This window comes from Gracilinanus agilis, chromosome 4 (genome assembly GCF_016433145.1).
Source record: "Gracilinanus agilis isolate LMUSP501 chromosome 4, AgileGrace, whole genome shotgun sequence".
NCBI classification, from domain to species: Eukaryota; Metazoa; Chordata; class Mammalia; order Didelphimorphia; family Didelphidae; genus Gracilinanus; species Gracilinanus agilis.
Window position 1 is genome coordinate 469,296,854 of NC_058133.1, and position 18,097 is coordinate 469,314,950.

At 41.3% G+C, this 18,097-nt stretch overlaps 1 protein-coding gene across 1 annotated transcript in view; it reads right to left on the reverse strand.

The window, feature by feature from the left end:
* The window catches only part of VTCN1 (V-set domain containing T cell activation inhibitor 1), a 91,888-nt gene extending 85,219 nt beyond the window's left edge, over positions 1-6,669 (reverse strand). Inside the window, exons 1-2 of the mRNA XM_044675535.1 lie at positions 6,602-6,669; positions 2,834-3,009 (exon numbers count right to left, since the gene is read on the reverse strand). Coding sequence (XP_044531470.1) covers positions 2,834-3,009; positions 6,602-6,669 — 244 coding nt within the window. The remainder of the gene's footprint in view (positions 1-2,833; positions 3,010-6,601) is intronic.
* Between the last annotated feature and the right edge of the window lie 11,428 nt (positions 6,670-18,097).

Consider the following 18,097-nt stretch of genomic DNA (forward strand, 5'->3'; position numbering starts at 1 on the left):
GACAGAAAGAGAGAGAGAGAGAAGGAAAGAAAGGAGAAATGGAGGGAGGGAAGAAGGGAGGGAGGGAAAGAAGAGAAAGAAACAAGGATTCTTAAGGCCAGCCCTTTATTGGGAAGACTATTAAATAATCACACAGCAAGAACCACTCAGTGGAGAAACATTCCCCCAGGGCTTTGAATGGAAGCAAGTAAATAATTTTAGGATCTCCACTACCCCATCCTCCCAGTGCCAAATGATTACAGACGTGCCCTCACAGGCACACATATTACACTTATGGGTGAGCCAATAAAGCAACTTATCTCTCTACAACCATCTGTCACTACCACCTGTTTAAACCTTTTGTTTCCAGGAATACAATTAGTTTCTTCTCTTCCTTATTCACATCCTGCTCTTGGGAGATAACTGGGCCCTGCCATCCAGACAGGGGTGAGCTTTAGATGTCCTGCTAACTGGATCCTTCTTCCCACAAAGAGATGCATGTACCAGGCCAGAGAAGTTTTCTTACTGATTGCCCAGATCAGCATCCCTTGTCCTAAAAGATCTGAGATGTCTGAGGTAATGTCACGTCCTGACACCTAAGAAACAGGAGAGAGATTCCAGAGCAATGCTACCCCATGACTCCCCTGTTCTTTTCTACCTCATTATTTTGGATTCTTTTCCATTCTAACCTGCCTCAGTCTAGGTCTCCTCATCCCTGTCCCTCCAGCCTATGACTTCCCTTCTTTTATTTCTTAATTTAAAAAATCAATCTTATTAATATCTTTTGATTTTACAAGGCAATGATTTCTGGAAACACCTCCTCTGCTCTCCCACATCCCCACTCCCTAGTGATAACCATGCTTGGAACAAAGAAAAACCCTCCCAAAGCTGTGATTCATTGACTGTTTCCTGTCAAGAGGAAAGAGATGAATGTTATCTGTGCTCTGGAATACCCTTCTTTTAGATGCCTTCCCCCAAATTCACTGCTTCACTGGAGTTTTCCCCAGGCTTACACACCTGAAGGGATGCCTTCTTAAACAGACTATTCAGAATGTGACTAAATAAATCCTTCAAAACAATAGGCCACCACAGAGGGTAAAAAGAAAGAAAGGAAACGAAACCCAGATGCCAACAAGCTCTCAGCAGGCCTGGCTTTTCTGATTCATTATCGGATGTGTCTTATCTATATGGCCAATGTCCTGGGGAGAGACTATGAATTCCCAGAATTCTCTTTTAGCCCTGGTGTTGACAGATGCTCAATAAATGGTAATTAATGCCTATAACCCTTGAAGCTGAGTGCTAAGGCCCATCATGAGGTCATGGAAATGAAAAATAATGAACAATAATGAGAGTTAGCATTATTTTATTATCCTTATTTGACAGCTTGGGAAATGGAGGCATATAAAAGTTAAGTGACTTGCCCAGGGTCACACAGCTAATTCCTATTTTGAGCTTCCTGAATTTTGTGGCAGGGCTTTGAAAATCAGAACGGGCTACAGGAATGGAAAATAGATACTATAAATTATGATGATCCCTCTGGGCAGGGGCCAGCCCAGGCTTTCTCCTGCTCTACAGACATGCCATGTACTGACTACCCTAGTCATCTGAACTCACAGGATCATAAGAACCAGAGGTTGTTACTTGCAAGGGACCTTCAAAGTGGCTTCTAGAGTACTTTGTCCAGTCCTTTCATACTTGCTCAAATATTAACAGCTCACACATTCACACCATTTCTAAATTTGCACCAAATTTTAGAGATGGTATTTTATTCAAGCTTCACAACAACCCTGTTGTGGTAGGTTCTCTGGGTTTATTCATCACTCCCATTCCACAGATGAGAAACTAAGGTTCTGAGAGGCTCTAAACCCAAGGAAACATACAGCTAACAAGGCACTGAAACATGATTTGAACTCATGTCTTCTTGACTCCACATTCAGTACCTATCCACGGATAGAATGCAGGGACCCATGAACTTGGATGGGAAAAACCAAACCAAACCCCTGTCTTTATGCTCGCTGACCTTGAACTGGAATTGGACAGTTCCCTGGATTACTTAGAGAACATCACCCTGTCTGTACCAGCTGTAGAATAAACCAAACTCCAGCAGAGAATGGAAGAGGGCGCCCTTAATGGCCCCATCTGTTTTTCAAGGGCAGCCAATATTTGTGTCTCTGTGTGCTTGCCCTTAACTGCCCACCTGTGCAGGGACATCTTATCTCTGGCCAAACAAAAATCTTCAGGGGCTCCAACCTAGAATCACTTCATCCCAGCTCGAACCCCAGCCTGGTGAGAAGGGCTCTGTGAGCCCAAGGGGTCCACAGCACAAGAAAGGGCAAGAACCCCTTCTACATAAGCCAAGCCATCTGTCAACCCACTTTCACACTCATCCCCTCTCTTTATTCTCATAATAACCCTGTGTGCTAAGCAGTACTGTCATGGATGACAACGTTTCCCTCGCCACAGCACTTGGGAGGTTGGCATTAAAGTGGCAGAGGCAGTATGATGCCCATTTGACAGATGAGGAAGGTGAGGTCCAGCCAAGTGAAATGACTAGACCCAAATAGAGACAGCCAGGCTTTATAGTGAGTCACAGAGGTAGACCTGGGTTCCAGGTCCCCTGATGCTCTGTCCAGTGCTCCAAAGACTGACCAGTATGTGAAGGACATGCAGGGCTGCCCATGGAGGCAGAGGCAGAAGTCAACTGGATGGAAGGTGGAAGGAGCTGCTGCCTTTGGAACAATACTTCATGTTAATGGACTGTGCCTTAGCTTAGTCAACAAGAGGAGCCTCTGTTGACTCGAGTGGGTTTTTTCTGAAGGGGCAGGGAGGGGGAACCCATATTTCATCCTCCCACCTGCTGCTAATCCTCCAGCAAAACCAGTCAGGCTGGTTGTTGTCGGTATCATTAGAGAGCCCACACACCTCCGAACAAGAGACACTTGTTGCCTGAAGAAGGGGTTCAAATGGGACAGGAGTCGGCAGCAGGGATGGTAGAGGTGGCACAAGGGGAGCGCCGGGTCGAGGTTCAAGCTGGGATGAAAGGATTCTGTGTCAGAGCCCCTGAAGACTTTTGTTTGGCCAGAGATGAGGCATCCCTAGCACGGGTGGGCATTTAAGGGCAAGCACACAGACACAAATATTGCCCTGGCTGCCCTTGAAAAACAGATGGGGCCATTAAAGGTTCCCCCTCCCCATTCTCTACTGGAAATTGGTTTATTTGACAGCTGGTATAGGACCAGGCTGGTGGATGTGGGCAGGCACTGCTGACATGTAAACTTTTCCATTTGTTTTTTGTCTATATCTGATTCCACTGCGGTAGGGAACTCCCAATGAGGAAATGCCCTTTACCAACATATATCGAATGCTATTTACAGACTTTAAGAAATATCTAGAGCAATGGTTCCCAAATTTTTTTTGGCCTACAGCCCCCTTTCCAGAAAAAATATTACTTAGCCCCCTGGAAATTAATTTTTTTAATTTTAATAGCAATTAATAGGAAAGATAAATGCAACTGTGGCCATCACCGCTTCCCTGGATTGCTGCAGCACCCACCAGGGGGCGGTGGCGCCCACTTTGGGAATCACTGATCTAGAGCATTGAAGAGTTAAATGACTGGCCCAGGGTCATACAGCCAGTATTTTTTTTAGAGAGAAAACTTGAACTCGAGTCTTCCTGATACTTTCCAGTATACCATACTGCTTCTCTTGTTCATGGAAACAGAGTTTAAAGTTACTATGTAGTTTCAAGGGAGTCCTTCCTAGAAAAGGAGGAAAGTCTACGTATTCCTCGACCTCTTCTAAGACAGCAAGCTAGCAAGTTTGGCTCCCATGTGATACTGAGAAAGTAAAATGGTGCTACTTTGGTGAGGGTATGAGGCAGATGAACAGGCTGGTGGGGTCTGCAGATGGGCCAGACCTCCATTACCTCATTGACTAATTGCGTCGACTTAGATCATCACTGAAGCATTAGGCCTGGAAGGGACCTTGGAGGGCATCCAGTCCAACCCCTTCATTTGGTAGATTAGGAAACTCAGGCCCAGGGAAATGAAATGACTTATGCAAAGTCACAGAGGTAGTTAGCCCCAGAATTCCTCATTCTCCAGAGTCATACTTTTTCTCCTATACTACCATTGCCCAACCTTTTCATTATACAGATAGACAGGCCAACGTCTAGAGAGGTTAAATAACTTTTCCAAAGTAACACAAATATTCACTAGAAGAACAGGATCTGAATCAAGATTTTCTTCAACTCCAATCCACCTTCCTCTGGAAACTGCTGCTAGATTCATAGAATGTTACTCAGACTTTCAGAGCTGAAACTAAAAAAAAATCAATTAATCCATCCCTCTAGTTTTGCATTTGAGGAAACTGAGGCACAGAGAAGTCAAATTATTGGTTGAGATTTACACAATGAGTAAATGACAGAACTGGGACCAGATCAGGCCAGATGACCTGATTTCTGGGTCAATACTTTTCCCATTACACCCCAGTGCTTCTCCAATGCAGGACCTGGGAACTTTTTTTTTTTTAATGTTTTGATAACTGCATTTTAATAAAACTGATTTCTTCTTGTAATCTGATCTGTTTTATTCTGTGCATTTAGCAAGATTCTTCTGAGAAGATAACCACAGAGACTGTCAAAGGGGTCCACAACACACAAAAGGTGAAGAAGTCTTGCCCTAATAACTTGGGAATGGCCCCTTAGAGACAAAGAGTCTCCTGCACCAAAGACATTACCCAGAGCCGACCAGGACCCATCATCCTAGGAACTTGCTATGATTCTTGGCTTTGGAGCAGAATTACAAAGTGTCTCATCAAAGGGACAGGTTGCTTTCTCTGGTCTAGGTAGAAAGGCAGTTATTGTTCTGAGACCAGGAGGCTAAAGAATGTGGAAAGCACAGAAGGCTGGGAATCTGCCATTGAACCCTGCCTCTTTCCCTGGCTGTCTTGGGGAAGTTTAGAATCGTCTTGAAAACTGCCTTGACCCACTGTTTTCAACTCTCCATCCTCTGGACACATACGAATGGTAGTCAGCTCACATTTTGCATGTATTATCTCAACGATTGTCAGGATGCCTTTATGGACAGATGATTGTTCTTATTTTAGACTTGAGGAAATTAAAGCTGGGAGAGATTCAGTGATGATCTAAGGCGACACAATTAGTCAATGAGTGGTGCAGAGAACACATAAGATCTGGTCTTCCAACCTACTCTAGATCTTGGGGATGTATCTATTTAAAAACTCTTTCCCTTCTCCCCTCATTAGACCTCATATTTCTGTGGCTTTAAGGTTTGCAAAACACATAAGCCTGTGGCATTTTGCCCATTTGTTTATCGCTTCTTCTCATCTTGCTCCCTGTGTGCCCTGGAAATTCCTTGAGGGCAAGGACTCTTAGCTTTTATCTTGTCTATACCATCTCTCCAGATCCTATATTGGGGGCTGGGATTGGGGCTAAGCTTGCAGGAAGCACTCTCTAACTCACTGAGCCTGGTCTTCTCTCTGGAGGTGTTCATAGGGGAATGAATAAATGAAGCTTATTAAATCACTGTGACGGGATAAGAATATGAATTTCTCAGCAATAAGAAATTACCTTCAAATAACCCAGCCAGGCAGAGAGAAGATTAGAAATATTTTTCACCCTTAGATTATGGGAAACAGCATGGAAAAAATCCTTCTTTTCAAGCCAGAGAATTTGGATCTCGGTTTGAGTATTTATTAGACAGTTGGCTGACCTTGGGTAAATCCTGTCATCTCCCAACCTGTTTTAAAGCTCATCTATAAATGGGGTAGAATAATATCTGTAGAATCCACCTCATAGGTCCGTGAGGTTCCTGTAGGATGATATCTTTTCATTGCTTTACAGATCTCAAATCTCTCTATATGATATGACTCAGTGGATAGAGGGAGTTGGGAAGACTTGGGTTCAAATCCTGACTCTGACATAAAATAGCTACTTGATTTGGGTGAATCACTTGCCCTTTCAGTGTTCCAAGCAATTTTCTAAGACTTTAAGTTTCAGAAGAATTGCTGATCTGAATGGGAGAAGTAGGCTTCCATGTCAAGAGAGGAAATCACAAGTCAATGCTCTTCCCTTCTCCCCCCAACAATGTGCCTGGCACATAGTAAGCACTACATGATTGGTAAATATTAAGTATTCTAGTAGCTAAAAAGGGATTCCATGTATCATTCATGCCTGGATTTAAAAAAAACACCATTATCTTCTGTCTTGGAATTAATATTGTGTATTGGTTCCAAGGCAGAAGAGCAGTAAAGGGGTAGCCTATGGAGGTTAAGTGACTTGCCCAGGGTCACCTAGCTAGGAAGTGTCTGAGGACAGATTTGAACCCAGAATCTCCCATCTCTAGGCTTGGATCTCAATTCACTGAGCCACATAACTGCCCCAAAGTCTGGTTATTTTTAATGGAAAGCAATCAAAGCAGAGTTACTGACCCCCTTTCCATTCTGAAGAGCTCAACAACTTCAACCAGAACCTGGGTGAATCCTAAAGAAAAAAAATCCTCCTTTGTGGCACAGTCTCTCACCAGCCTGTTTTGCACCAACACTCCAAGCAGGAGCAAACCCTCCATGCCCAGGCACCACTGAAGAAAAAAAAAAACCCAAACCATTCCACACCCCTAAGTAGTCTCCCCTGACTGCTCTGAGCTTTGAGATAAAACTGTCGTGGAATCATCGCTCGTCTACATCTCCTCTGCCTGGGATTGGATCTCGGTGGTCCCGATGCCGGGTGTAAGTAGTTACCCACCCCAAGATGCCCTCCTGGCTGCACAGAGCCAAAGGGGTAACCCCAGAACCAGTCCTTCTTACCAGGGACCCCCAGCAGACCTGATCTCTCTTGCCAAGAACAGAGAAAGACGAGCACAGTACCTCCAGAAAATGACCTGTCCAAGCGAACCCATGGCAAGGGGGTGCGTTCAGGCAGGCAGCACGCAAAGTCAGCTCCGGCGTCAGTGTGGCCTCTTCCCAGCCACTGACGCATGAGCCTTGCTGCCAGCACCCTTAAATAGTTTCACCCAAACAAGGAGTGATGACTACAGGTGGGAAAAACTCAGGTATGAGGAAACCACAGACTAGTGCAGAGAGTTCCCTGCAGGCAGAGAGTACCTGGGTAAGGAACGGCAGCCTTGGTGCCATTGACACAGCAGAAATGCCAGGGAAGAGAAGCCAAAGCCCGGGTCAGGCATCTCAAAGCTCTGACCATGAGGCTGTTTGGGTGCAAGTGTCTGTGTCTCTAAGGGCAAAGGGGGAGAAGATGCAAATTATCAGGGCATACAAGCATCCCAAAGCATATGCTCAAGCCAAACCAATACTTTTATCTCCCCAACTAGACTATACCTTTTGGCAGGATCTGAGTTTCATTTGTGGCACACAAATAATACTCAATTGGTTCTGCTTTCACAATGGCTAGGAAGGCTGGGACTTGAACCCAGGTCTGTTGACTTCAAACCCAAAGTTCCTTCAAAAAAAAAAATGAAAGTGGAGGCTGAGGGGCAGCTAGGTAGAACAGAGGATGGAGAACCAAACCTAGAGGCAGAAGGACTTGGGTTCAAATGTAGCCTTAGACACTTCCTAGCTGTGTGACCTGGGCAATTCACTTAACCCTGATTGCCTACCCATTGCTGTTCTTCTGTCTTAGAACTAATACTAAGAAAGAAGGTAAGGGTTAAGAAAAGGGGAAAAGGGATGGAAGAAGAGAGAGGGGAGGAGAAAGAGAGAGGGGGGAGAGGGAGAGGGAGAGGAAGAGAGAAAGAGAAGGAAGGAAAAGAAGAAGGAAGGAAGGAAGAGAAAAAGGAAGGAAGAAAAGAAATAGAGACTTGTGAAAGTTAATAGGGAAAGAGTGATAGAGAAAGTGGGAATTGCCTTTTTTTTTTTTAACCCTTGTACTTCGGTGTATTGTCTCATAGGTGGAAGAGTGGTAAGGGTGGGCAATGGGGGTCAAGTGACTTGCCCAGGGTCACACAGCTGGGAAGTGGCTGAGGCCGGGTTTGAACCTAGGACCTCCCGTCTCTAGGCCTGACTCTCACTCCACTGAGCTACCCAGCTGCCCCGGAATTGCCTTTTTAGAAAGGATTTGGGCCTGCCCAAAGTGCCAGGCTGAATGAAGAAGAGGCAATTATTTATTCAGACACTTGTTTATCCCACCTCTAAATTCATTCTAGTTCTGCTATTTGAAAAATGAAAGAAAAGGGAGAAACTTTTCTGAATTGTCCAAGACTGTTCACCCATCCATTACAGAGTCACAAGGTAATTGCTCAACCTCCCAACCAATATTCCTATCTCTCAGCAACTCAACCTACAGATGCCAGACTGGGCAGACTCTCAAACTACCTCAAATAGAGTTGTTGGGCCTAGTAGATCCATCTTAAAAAATTGTTTTGTTTTGTTTTTTAGTTTTTCTCCCAATTACATGTAAAAACAATTTTAACACTCTTTTAAAAAAATTTTGAGTTCCAAATTCTCTCCTTTCCTCCCTTCCCTCATCCCTCCCTGACATAGTAAGCAATCTGATATAGATCGTATATATGCAATCACGGAAAACATTTTTCCATATTAGCCATTTATGAAAGATAACTTGGCAAAAATGAATAAGGTGAAAGTCTTTAAGTATGTTTCGGTCTGCACTCAGACTCCATCAGTTCTTTCTCTGGAGTTAGATGGCATTTTTCATTAAGAGTTCTTGGAGATTGTCTTGGATCACTGTATTGCTAAGAATAACAAAGTCATTCACAATTGTTTATCATACAATATTGTTATTACTGTATACAGTGTTTTCCTGTTTCTGCTCACTTCACTTTGTATCAGTTCATGTAAGTCTTTCCAAATCTTTCTGAAATCATCTTGCTTATCATTTCTTATAGCACAATAGTATTCCATGATGATCTTAGCAGGTCCATCCTTTAGAACGAAATGATGTTGCCTTCCCAAGTCCTGGCAGATGTCAAAGAAGAAATATGGGAAATATTGACCCAGTCACTCTCTCAAGCCATTGTCCTTTATTTCTTTTCCCTTTTGTAGCTGAACTCTTAGCATCTACATATTCTCAAAAGCAAGATTCCATCTTGTCACCTTCCATTCATTTCTTCTTGTAATTTGGCCTCTGATATCACCACTCTATTGAAACTATTTTCTTCAAGGTTACCAACAACCCCTTAATCATTTTTTTCCGTCCTTATACTCTTTTATCTCTCTGTGGCTTTTGAACACATAAGAACACCTCCTCTTTAGTGCTTTCTCCTCTCTTAGATTCCAAGACACTATTCTTTCTTGATTCTCCTCCTACCTGACTGACTAATCTTTAGTAACTTTGCTGGATCATCATTCATCTTTCACTATTAAGTATGTGTCCACAGTTCTATCCTCTTCTCCTTTCTTTTTTTTTATACTCTATATCTTAGTGATCTCATCAAACCCTATGAATTGACTTCTCATCTTTATACAGATGACCTAGAGCCAAATAGTCAGCCATCTACTAGAAAACCGCATTTGGATGTTTCTCTCTAACCCAAGATCAAGAATTTAGGACTCCCACTCACTGCTACCAATCCCTAAATCGAACCCTTTCCCAAACTCTATTTCCATTGAGGATATCATTAACCTTCCAATCAAAAATGTTTGCAACCTTGGTGATATTCTTGACTCTTCTCTCACCAGAAAAATTACTTCATGTGCATTTTGCATTTAATTTTCTCCATTTACATTGTCCCCCCATAGAATACTGGTAGCAGGAATCCTTGAGAGCAGGGATTGCTTTTGTCTGTTTTTGTACCAGTCTGGTAGGTGTCAGCCTGGTTGAGTAAATGAAAGAAGGAAAGAATCTAAGCTAGTATTATATACTGCACACGGCACGTTCTTTTTTAGTCCATATTTTCCATCTTAGAATCAAACCAAGATAGAAATGCAGGAAGGGCCAGGCAATAGGGGTTAAGTGACTTGGCCAGGGTTACACAGCTAGGATGTGAAGCCAGATTTGAATCCAGGACCTCCCATCTCTAGGCCTGTCTCCCAATCCACAGCTCCCACACATACACAGAGCTTATTCTTAAAAGATATCTATTGATGGATTGATAAGAAATACCTGTTCATGGATTGTTTTATCGTTTGGTCCAAATATGGAGTGTGAGGGAAGCCATGGAAGAGAAACAAGTGTGCAAAGTGAAAGGGAATTAATTCAGGATTAGAATAAAAGGCGAGAAATGGCCAGAGAAGAACTAGCCTATGGCTCTTTCCAGGAATGATGATACTGAAGATGATGAGATAATGGCAAGTCACATTTTATCTATGCTTCAAGATTTACAAAGCACTTTGAGTTTATTCCATTAAATATCTCCTCTCATGCTTTGTCATTTAGCCTTAAACTTGAGTTCCCAGAACCATGTTAACAGTGTCAGCTTGAGCAAGTCTCATAAATCTGGGAAGACCATGAAAATGGGTTTGGTGCTAGTCTGTAGGTATGTTGGCCAAAGGCTAGTCTAACTAATTTCAGAAAGGCTTATTGCTAGAATTAGGGATAGTAGATCATTTGGGGGGCTGCTAAAACTCACAAAGACCCTCAACTATGGTATGGAATGGTTGCTGTCTATATAGATGAAAGGAGGATTCACACCAGTAAATGCTAGCTTCTCAAAGTGTGACATATTCCTAAGTTTCCCCATATTTACAGCAAAAAGATAAAACCAGGGGACTTCTAAGAGGCCTCTCTACCCTGCCATCCTGCAACCATTTAACCCAGAATCTTCTAGAATTTTGTTCATTAATTCACAATGTGTATATGTATTCTTCAGCAGCTTTTATACAGCCTGATTCCAAGATTCTTAATTTGTGCACCTCTCCCTTGAATAGAATACACCAGCCTGAAAGAGATACTTTTAGACAGACGGTGAGCAAACGATAGATGAGCAGCCAATCTGGCCAACCTTTTTGTACAGGCCTGTGAGCTAAAAAAATTTTTTTTAACATTTTTATTTCAAAATGAAAAGACCATTCTTCCATTCTTTGCTCCTAGGCTTTACAAAATAAGGCAGCAGTTGGATTTGGCCCATTGGCCAAAAAGGGTTGAGTTCTACTTTAAAGAGTCCTTCAGGAAAATAAAGGACAGAGACTCCCACTTCTCATAGCAGTTTGATATTACATGGCGTGGCTCCTATATCAGCTAGAAATGAAGAGCTGCAGAGAATCTATGAAGCCTAAATAAATATATGCTCTGCACATCACCCTAAAAAAATCTCCCAGTGTTCATCAGATGCCAAACAGAATGATTTCCCTAGGGTGCCTAGACACACTCACTGATTCTTGGCAAGATTCTCTCTGCACCATCTCCCAAAGCATGTCTATATGAATACAGGTTCTAACCTCAGAGGGAGCAGATCTGTATAAACATTGGTGATGGAAGTATTCTGAACTCTCCCTCTTCATCCTTCTTCCTCTGGCAACCCCACCTCCAAATGCATTTTTACCCTCTCTCTGCCAATATGGCTATAGACACAAGCCCAAGATTGTGTTATAATGTATTCATTCTGTGCTTCATTGCAGGATCTGCTGTTCAGACTTCAGACCAGGGGCACCTAGATAGCACCATGGACAGAGCACTAGGCTTGGAATTGGGATGACCTGGGCTCAGATATGACCTCAGACACTTCCTAGCCATATGACCCTAGTAGGTCACTTATTCATGTTTGCCTAACCCTTGCTCTTGTGTCTTAGAGTTATCACTAAGACAAAAAGTAAAGTTTTTTTAAAAGTCTTTTTATGATCAAGATGACCTGAGCATATTTGTAGGCAGATGGGGAAAAAGCCAGTGGAGAGGGAAAAGTTAAAGAAGCATGAATGAGAAGGTATGATTACTGAAGCAAGATCCTAGGTAGTGGTTCCCAAACTTTTTTAGCCTACCACTCCCTTTCCAGAAAAAACATTACTTAGCCCCCTGAAAATTATTTTTTAAAAATTTTAATAGCAATTAATAGGAAAGATAAATGCACCTGTGGCCATCACCACCATCCCAGATCACTGCAGCACCCACCAGGGGGTGGTAGCACCCACTTTTGGAATCACTCTCCTAGAGTATTTATGGGAATATGAATAGGGGTGGGAGTGGAGGGACAGCTAGCTGGCTCAATGGATAGAGAGCCAGGCCTAGAGATGGGAGGTCCTGGGTTCAAATGTGGCCTCAGGTACTTCCTACCTGTATGATCCTGGGCAAGTCATTTAACCTCAATTGCCTCACCCTTACCCCTCTTCTCCTTGGACCCAATACTTATTACTGACCCTAAGACAGAAAGTAAAGGTTTAAAAAATGAAACTTCAGACTGCAAGGTTGTCAGAAATGAAGATGATACAACTGTTATACTGAGTAAGCGTCTTATACTGTGGAACCCTCCAGAATGAGAAAGATACCTATAACTGAGGCTATTGGATAATACAGTGTGATGTGATTTTGTAGGAACTAAAAAAAATAGCAGAGAGAAATAGAGAATGAAATGCATACACCTAAGCATTGTGACTCCTTGTTAACTTTCTCCCATCCCATGAGAATTTTGTTCATGAAATGATGTCTTCTTGATGAGCTGTGAATGTATTGCCCCATTATTATACTGAGGAATACTGAGTGATTTATAGACAGTTCTTGTCTCTGGAATATGATCTTGGGTCTGACTTTTAAAAGGGAAACCGTAGACTCATATATACTGTAAGGGTTAAATGGTAGGAGTTGACAAAAATGAGGAGAGCGGTTGAAAAAAATACTTAGTTTAATTTGAGAAGAAGTACAGATAAAAATAGAAAAGGAGGAAAGAGAGACTATTATTCTAATACCTTATGACTATACCTAAATTCCTATTACTAAGTAAAATGTATAAAAACCTATTCTAACTGTCTCCTGAGGACAGGTTCTTCTTACCTGGCAAGACCAGGCCTATCTAACCTACACTATCTAAAAATTGATTCACTAACTACCTATCTTCCTAAATAAACATTCACAAACTCCTTAAATCCATTCGCTTCCAGCAGCCCTTGACAAGAAACAGACCTCCTGTTCCCACAAGATCCAGTGCCAAAAAATTGTTCCTTCCTTATATCTCTCCTCATCCTCTTGGTAATGGAATCTTCAGCTTTGGCTCACTGACCCCTGTCAGTCATGCTCTACTTAGAAATTCTCTTCTCTTGCCTCTTAAAGAGACAGAGGGAGAGATCAAGAAAATTCCTTTAACAATCAGGGGCATGGAGAGAAGTTGAAGGTCCAATTAGAAGCTATTCCTTCATATGTGGATTTGAACCTTGTGCTCCTGGCAAACAGGTGTGGTGCAGGGTTTCCAAAACTAAATAGAGGAATTACTGGACCAATTTTCTAGGGCCCATTAGAGTTGTACTATGAATGGTGCAATTAGGGACAGAGACATGACATCAGCAAAATCAAATGCTGATTTTCCCCAGTACTTGACATTTTATCAAAATATATAGGATGTTCGGGCAGGACTAGCTCCTCTGGGGTGAGGGCTTACTGAGCCCTTTTCAGGGCTACTCATCCACCTTTGGTGTCCACCTGTCATCTAACTCTCACCTGTGGCTCCATGAAGCTGTAGCATATGCAGCAGCCTCACCCTGGTAAAACTATCTTGGCAGATGGCCTAAACCAGGCTGAGGGCAACTGACAGGTCTCAAATTTACCAGTCAATTTGGGGTATGTCTGAAGACTTCCCTTGGTGGAAAGAGTGGATGAGAATAATTTGTCCCAATAGCCATGAAGGTAGCAGAAACAAGCACTGTAGAGCCCTTAGAGCTTGGTCACACAACAAAGATGCCAAGGTCATGCACTGCATCTCTGGCCATCATCAGTTATCCTGACTTTTGTCTTTCTATTAGACTCTGATGACTCTAGAAGAGGGAGTGAAGGTGATGACTTTGTGCAACTCCACTTTACTTAAATCCAACTCATGTACAAGTCAAGACATTACATTGTAATGTCACTGGTCTTCAAAAATGAAGGATGAGCAAAATTATGCAGACTCCACAGGTTTAAGAAACTAGGCCATCCATAAACCTGGAAACTTGAGTTTTTTCCACTGGCAGGAGAATCTTATCCCCAGGGAAATTTCTAGGTATTGGAAGAAATATCTAAGTATTAGTTCCTGAGGGAAGTATAGATCTTATTGGAGGAGACTTTTTTTTAACTTTCTAGCAATTTCACTTTCTTTGTTTATTTGGGAGAAGACTCAGTTCCAGAATAATACTATGATTCTGGAGGATGGTATAGGTCTTTCAAGAAATGGGGCTCAGGGTGCCTACCAATCATGATCTCAGATGAAGCAAAAGTAAAAATTGATCTGATCAAAAGAGATAAGGAGGAAATTACATCATGGTAAAAGGTACCACAGACAAAACATTACTAAACATATTTGCACCAAATGGCATAGCATCCAAATTCCTAAAGGAGAAGTTACATGCATTATAGGAAGAAATTGACAGTAAAATGTTACTAGTGGTCAATGTCAACCTTCCCCTCTCGGAAGTAGATAACTCCAACCAAAAAATAACTAAGAAAGAAGTTAAGGAAATAAATAAAATTTTAGAAAAGTTAGATATGATAGACCTCTGGAGAAAACTGAATGGGAATAGAAAGGAATATAACTTTTTCTTGGCAGGACCTGGCACCTTCACAAAAACTGACCATATAAAAGGGCACAAACCCTCAAAATCAAATGTAGAAAAGCAGAAGTATTAAATGTATCCTTTTCAGATCATAATGCATTTAAAATTATATTCACTAAATGGTGGTAGAAAGACTGAAAATTAATTGGAAACTAAATAATCTTGAAGAATGTTGGGTTGAAGGACAAATCATAGATACAATCAATAACTTAATTTAAGAAGAATAACAATGAGAAAACAACATACCGAAATTTATGTGATGCAACCAAAGCTATACTTATGGTGAAATGTATATCTTTAAATGCTTACATCAATAACATAAATAAAGAGCAGATCAATGAATTGGGCATCCAACTAATAAAACCAGGAACAGAACAAATTAAAAATTCCCAATTAAACACCAAAATGGAAATCCTGCAAAACAAAGGAGAGACAAGTAAAACTGAAAATAAGACCTTTGAACTAATAAATAAGACAAGGAGCTGGTTTTATAGAAAAATAAATAAAATAAACCATGGAATATTTATTTTTTAAAAGAAGGAGAAAACTAAATTACCAGAATCAAAAATGAAAAAATTCAAATCACAACCAGTAAAGAGGGAATTAAAGCAATTATTGGGAATTATTTTGCCCAAATCTGACAAAGTGAAATAGATGGATATTTACCCAAAAAACTGCCCAGATTGACTAAAAAAAGAAATAGAATGCTTAAAAAACTCCAAGACAGAAAAAGAAAATTTTAAACTATCAAAGAATTTCCTAAGAAAAAGACTCCAGGGTCAGATAATCACAAGTAAATTCTACCAAACATTCAAAGAACAATGAACTCCAATACTACATAAACTATTTGGAAAAATAGGAGAAGAAGGAATTCCTTCAAATTCCTTTTATAACCTGTACCAAAATATTGTTAGCAGCTCTTTTTGTAGTGGCAAAGAATTGAAAACTAGGGGGTATCCGTCAATTAAAGAAGGGCTGAACAAGTTATGGTATATGGTTGCAATGGAAAACTATTGCACCATAAGAAATGAACAGGATGAGTTCAGAAAAATGTGGTAAGATTTATATGAATTGACTCAAAGTGAAGTGAGCAGAACCAGGAGAATGGTGTATGCAACAAGAGAAATATTGTATGATGATCAACTGTGAATGACTAAACTATTATCAGCAAAACAAGGTTCCAAGATAATTACGAGGGACTCATGATTTAAAAAAACCAACCTATCTACAGCCAAAGAAGGAACTGTTGAAATCTGATTGCAGATCAAAGCACACCGTCCTTTACTTTATTTCCTTTATGAGTTTTTTATTGTATATATAATATGTCTCTTCAGTCACAACTTGGGGAATATGGAAATACGTATTGCATGAAAGTGCTGAAATAACCTATATCAGATTATTCACCACCTTAGGGAGGAGAAGAGGGAGATATTTCAAAATGTCAAAAACAATTGTCAAAAATTGCTTCTACATGTAATTAAAAAAATAAAGCTCTATTTTAAAAAAGAAGTGAGACTCAAAGAAGAGAGATGAATGTTTTTAACTATTTAGGGACTCAGTTGATAGTACTTTGTGGTTTTCTTTGGTTAAACATAAACTATACTATATTTGATGCCTTGTTAGATTGAGGGCTTATAAAAGAGCTAATAGCTCATATTTATACAGTAGGTTAAGGTTTGAAAATTCCTGCAAGGGGATCTAGTCCCAGTGTAGCAGCCATTCGCTTTGCCAAAGGGAAAAGTAAACATCTCACTTTCATTGGTCCCCCTCCAAAAATCAGGACAAGGATCCATCTTATGTGGGTCCCACTCTATCTATTATCTCAGAGAAGATTCCTTGCTCTAAATGCTACCTCTAATACCACTATAGAGGGGATGTGTAGCTAGAGTAAGAGATGCATAGGCTATCCAGAGAAGCAATGAATGAATTAATGAATCAGTGAAAGAAAACATATTTACTAAGTAGGCACTATTTTAGGGCAAAGTAGTCTACCAAGCATTGGGGATACAAATACAAAAGCAAGACAAGCCCTCACTTTTAAAGAGCTTATATACAAATAAGAGAACATAAGACATATAGGAGGGGTCATTGAAAAGGAAGATGAAAAGGTCCAGGGTGGTAGGGGTGCAGCAGTAAGGCAGTTAGTAATGAATATGGAGTGTTATTTCCATTGATAAATAACACCCCTTTTGGATGTTGAACAATTGATAATGCCAAGAACTTTGGTGGGGAAAGTTTTTGTTTAGGGGTCTTCAGTAGCTGGGGCTGCTGCTGAGGCAGTTGCCTTATCAAGCCTCCTCAAGAGTTGTTCCTACTTGGCTGTGTGACCCTGGGAATGTCACAACCCAATTGCCTGGCCCTTTTCTGCTCTTCTGTCATGGATCCAATATTTAGTATTGACTCTAAGACAGAAGGTGAGGTTAAAAAAAAAAGTTGTTCCCTTGGACCATGGTTATAAGGGGATTGGTTGGAACCAAAGCTGGTGGTCTGGGAAGGAGGATGCTACTATTTATTCCTTAGTTTCTTGGGCTCAGGGACCTCAGACTGTTCTGAGGGCAGGTGGTGATGGTTTATACTGCCTGACACAGGGTACCTCTAGTATCTCTCTCAGGGTGCCTTATTGATTCAGGTTGACTAACTTTCCTGCCTTTCAATTGCTTTCTAACTGGGACATGTGACTCAACAGGGCTTAATGATTTGCCCAAGTTGATCCTCACAGAACCAGATTTCAATCCCACATTCCAAACGAAAGACTAGCAAGCTCATCACTGGTCAGTCATAGGAATCTAATTCAATATGAAATAATTAGATCAATTTCTAGAGGAGGGGAATTCTAGAGACCGTGAGGGGCGAACCAGGAAGACAACCTATGGAGTTGCTCAAGTTGAGGAAATATGACTTAATCACCTTTGGGTTGAGCCATTCATTTAGTGGAGGGAAAATACAAAAGCCAAATATGAAACAAAGGTTGAAACAAGAGACTGAAGTGACCATGTTTCATTGTCCAAATAAGCAGCCACATGAGAGCATTTTCTCCTTTCAGAGAGAGCCAAAGCTAATGACTTCCGTCAGAGCCTCCTGAGTTATTTTCTTCAGCCAACAATAGGGCCCACATTTCATTTCGGGGATGGCCATTCATGAGACGCTGGGAAGCTGGAGGTTGGGCTGACCCAGGGGCACCAATTTCAGTCATTTCTCCTTGAACAATTGCACAAAAGTTTCTGCATGGCTGCACACTAGAGCTGGCTAGGCAGCTCCTCTGGGTATGGTTGTGGAGAGTCTACTGTATGATCCTAGATGAGTTACCAAAAGAGCTTTCTCTAGTCCTGACTTTCTTATTAACTAACATTGTGACTATAGACAAGTGAATTTATCTCTTTGGGCCTCAGTTTCCCCACTTATAACCTAAAGATTTGAATCAGATACACCTTGAGCTTAACACTTTTCTCCTATATTTTCCC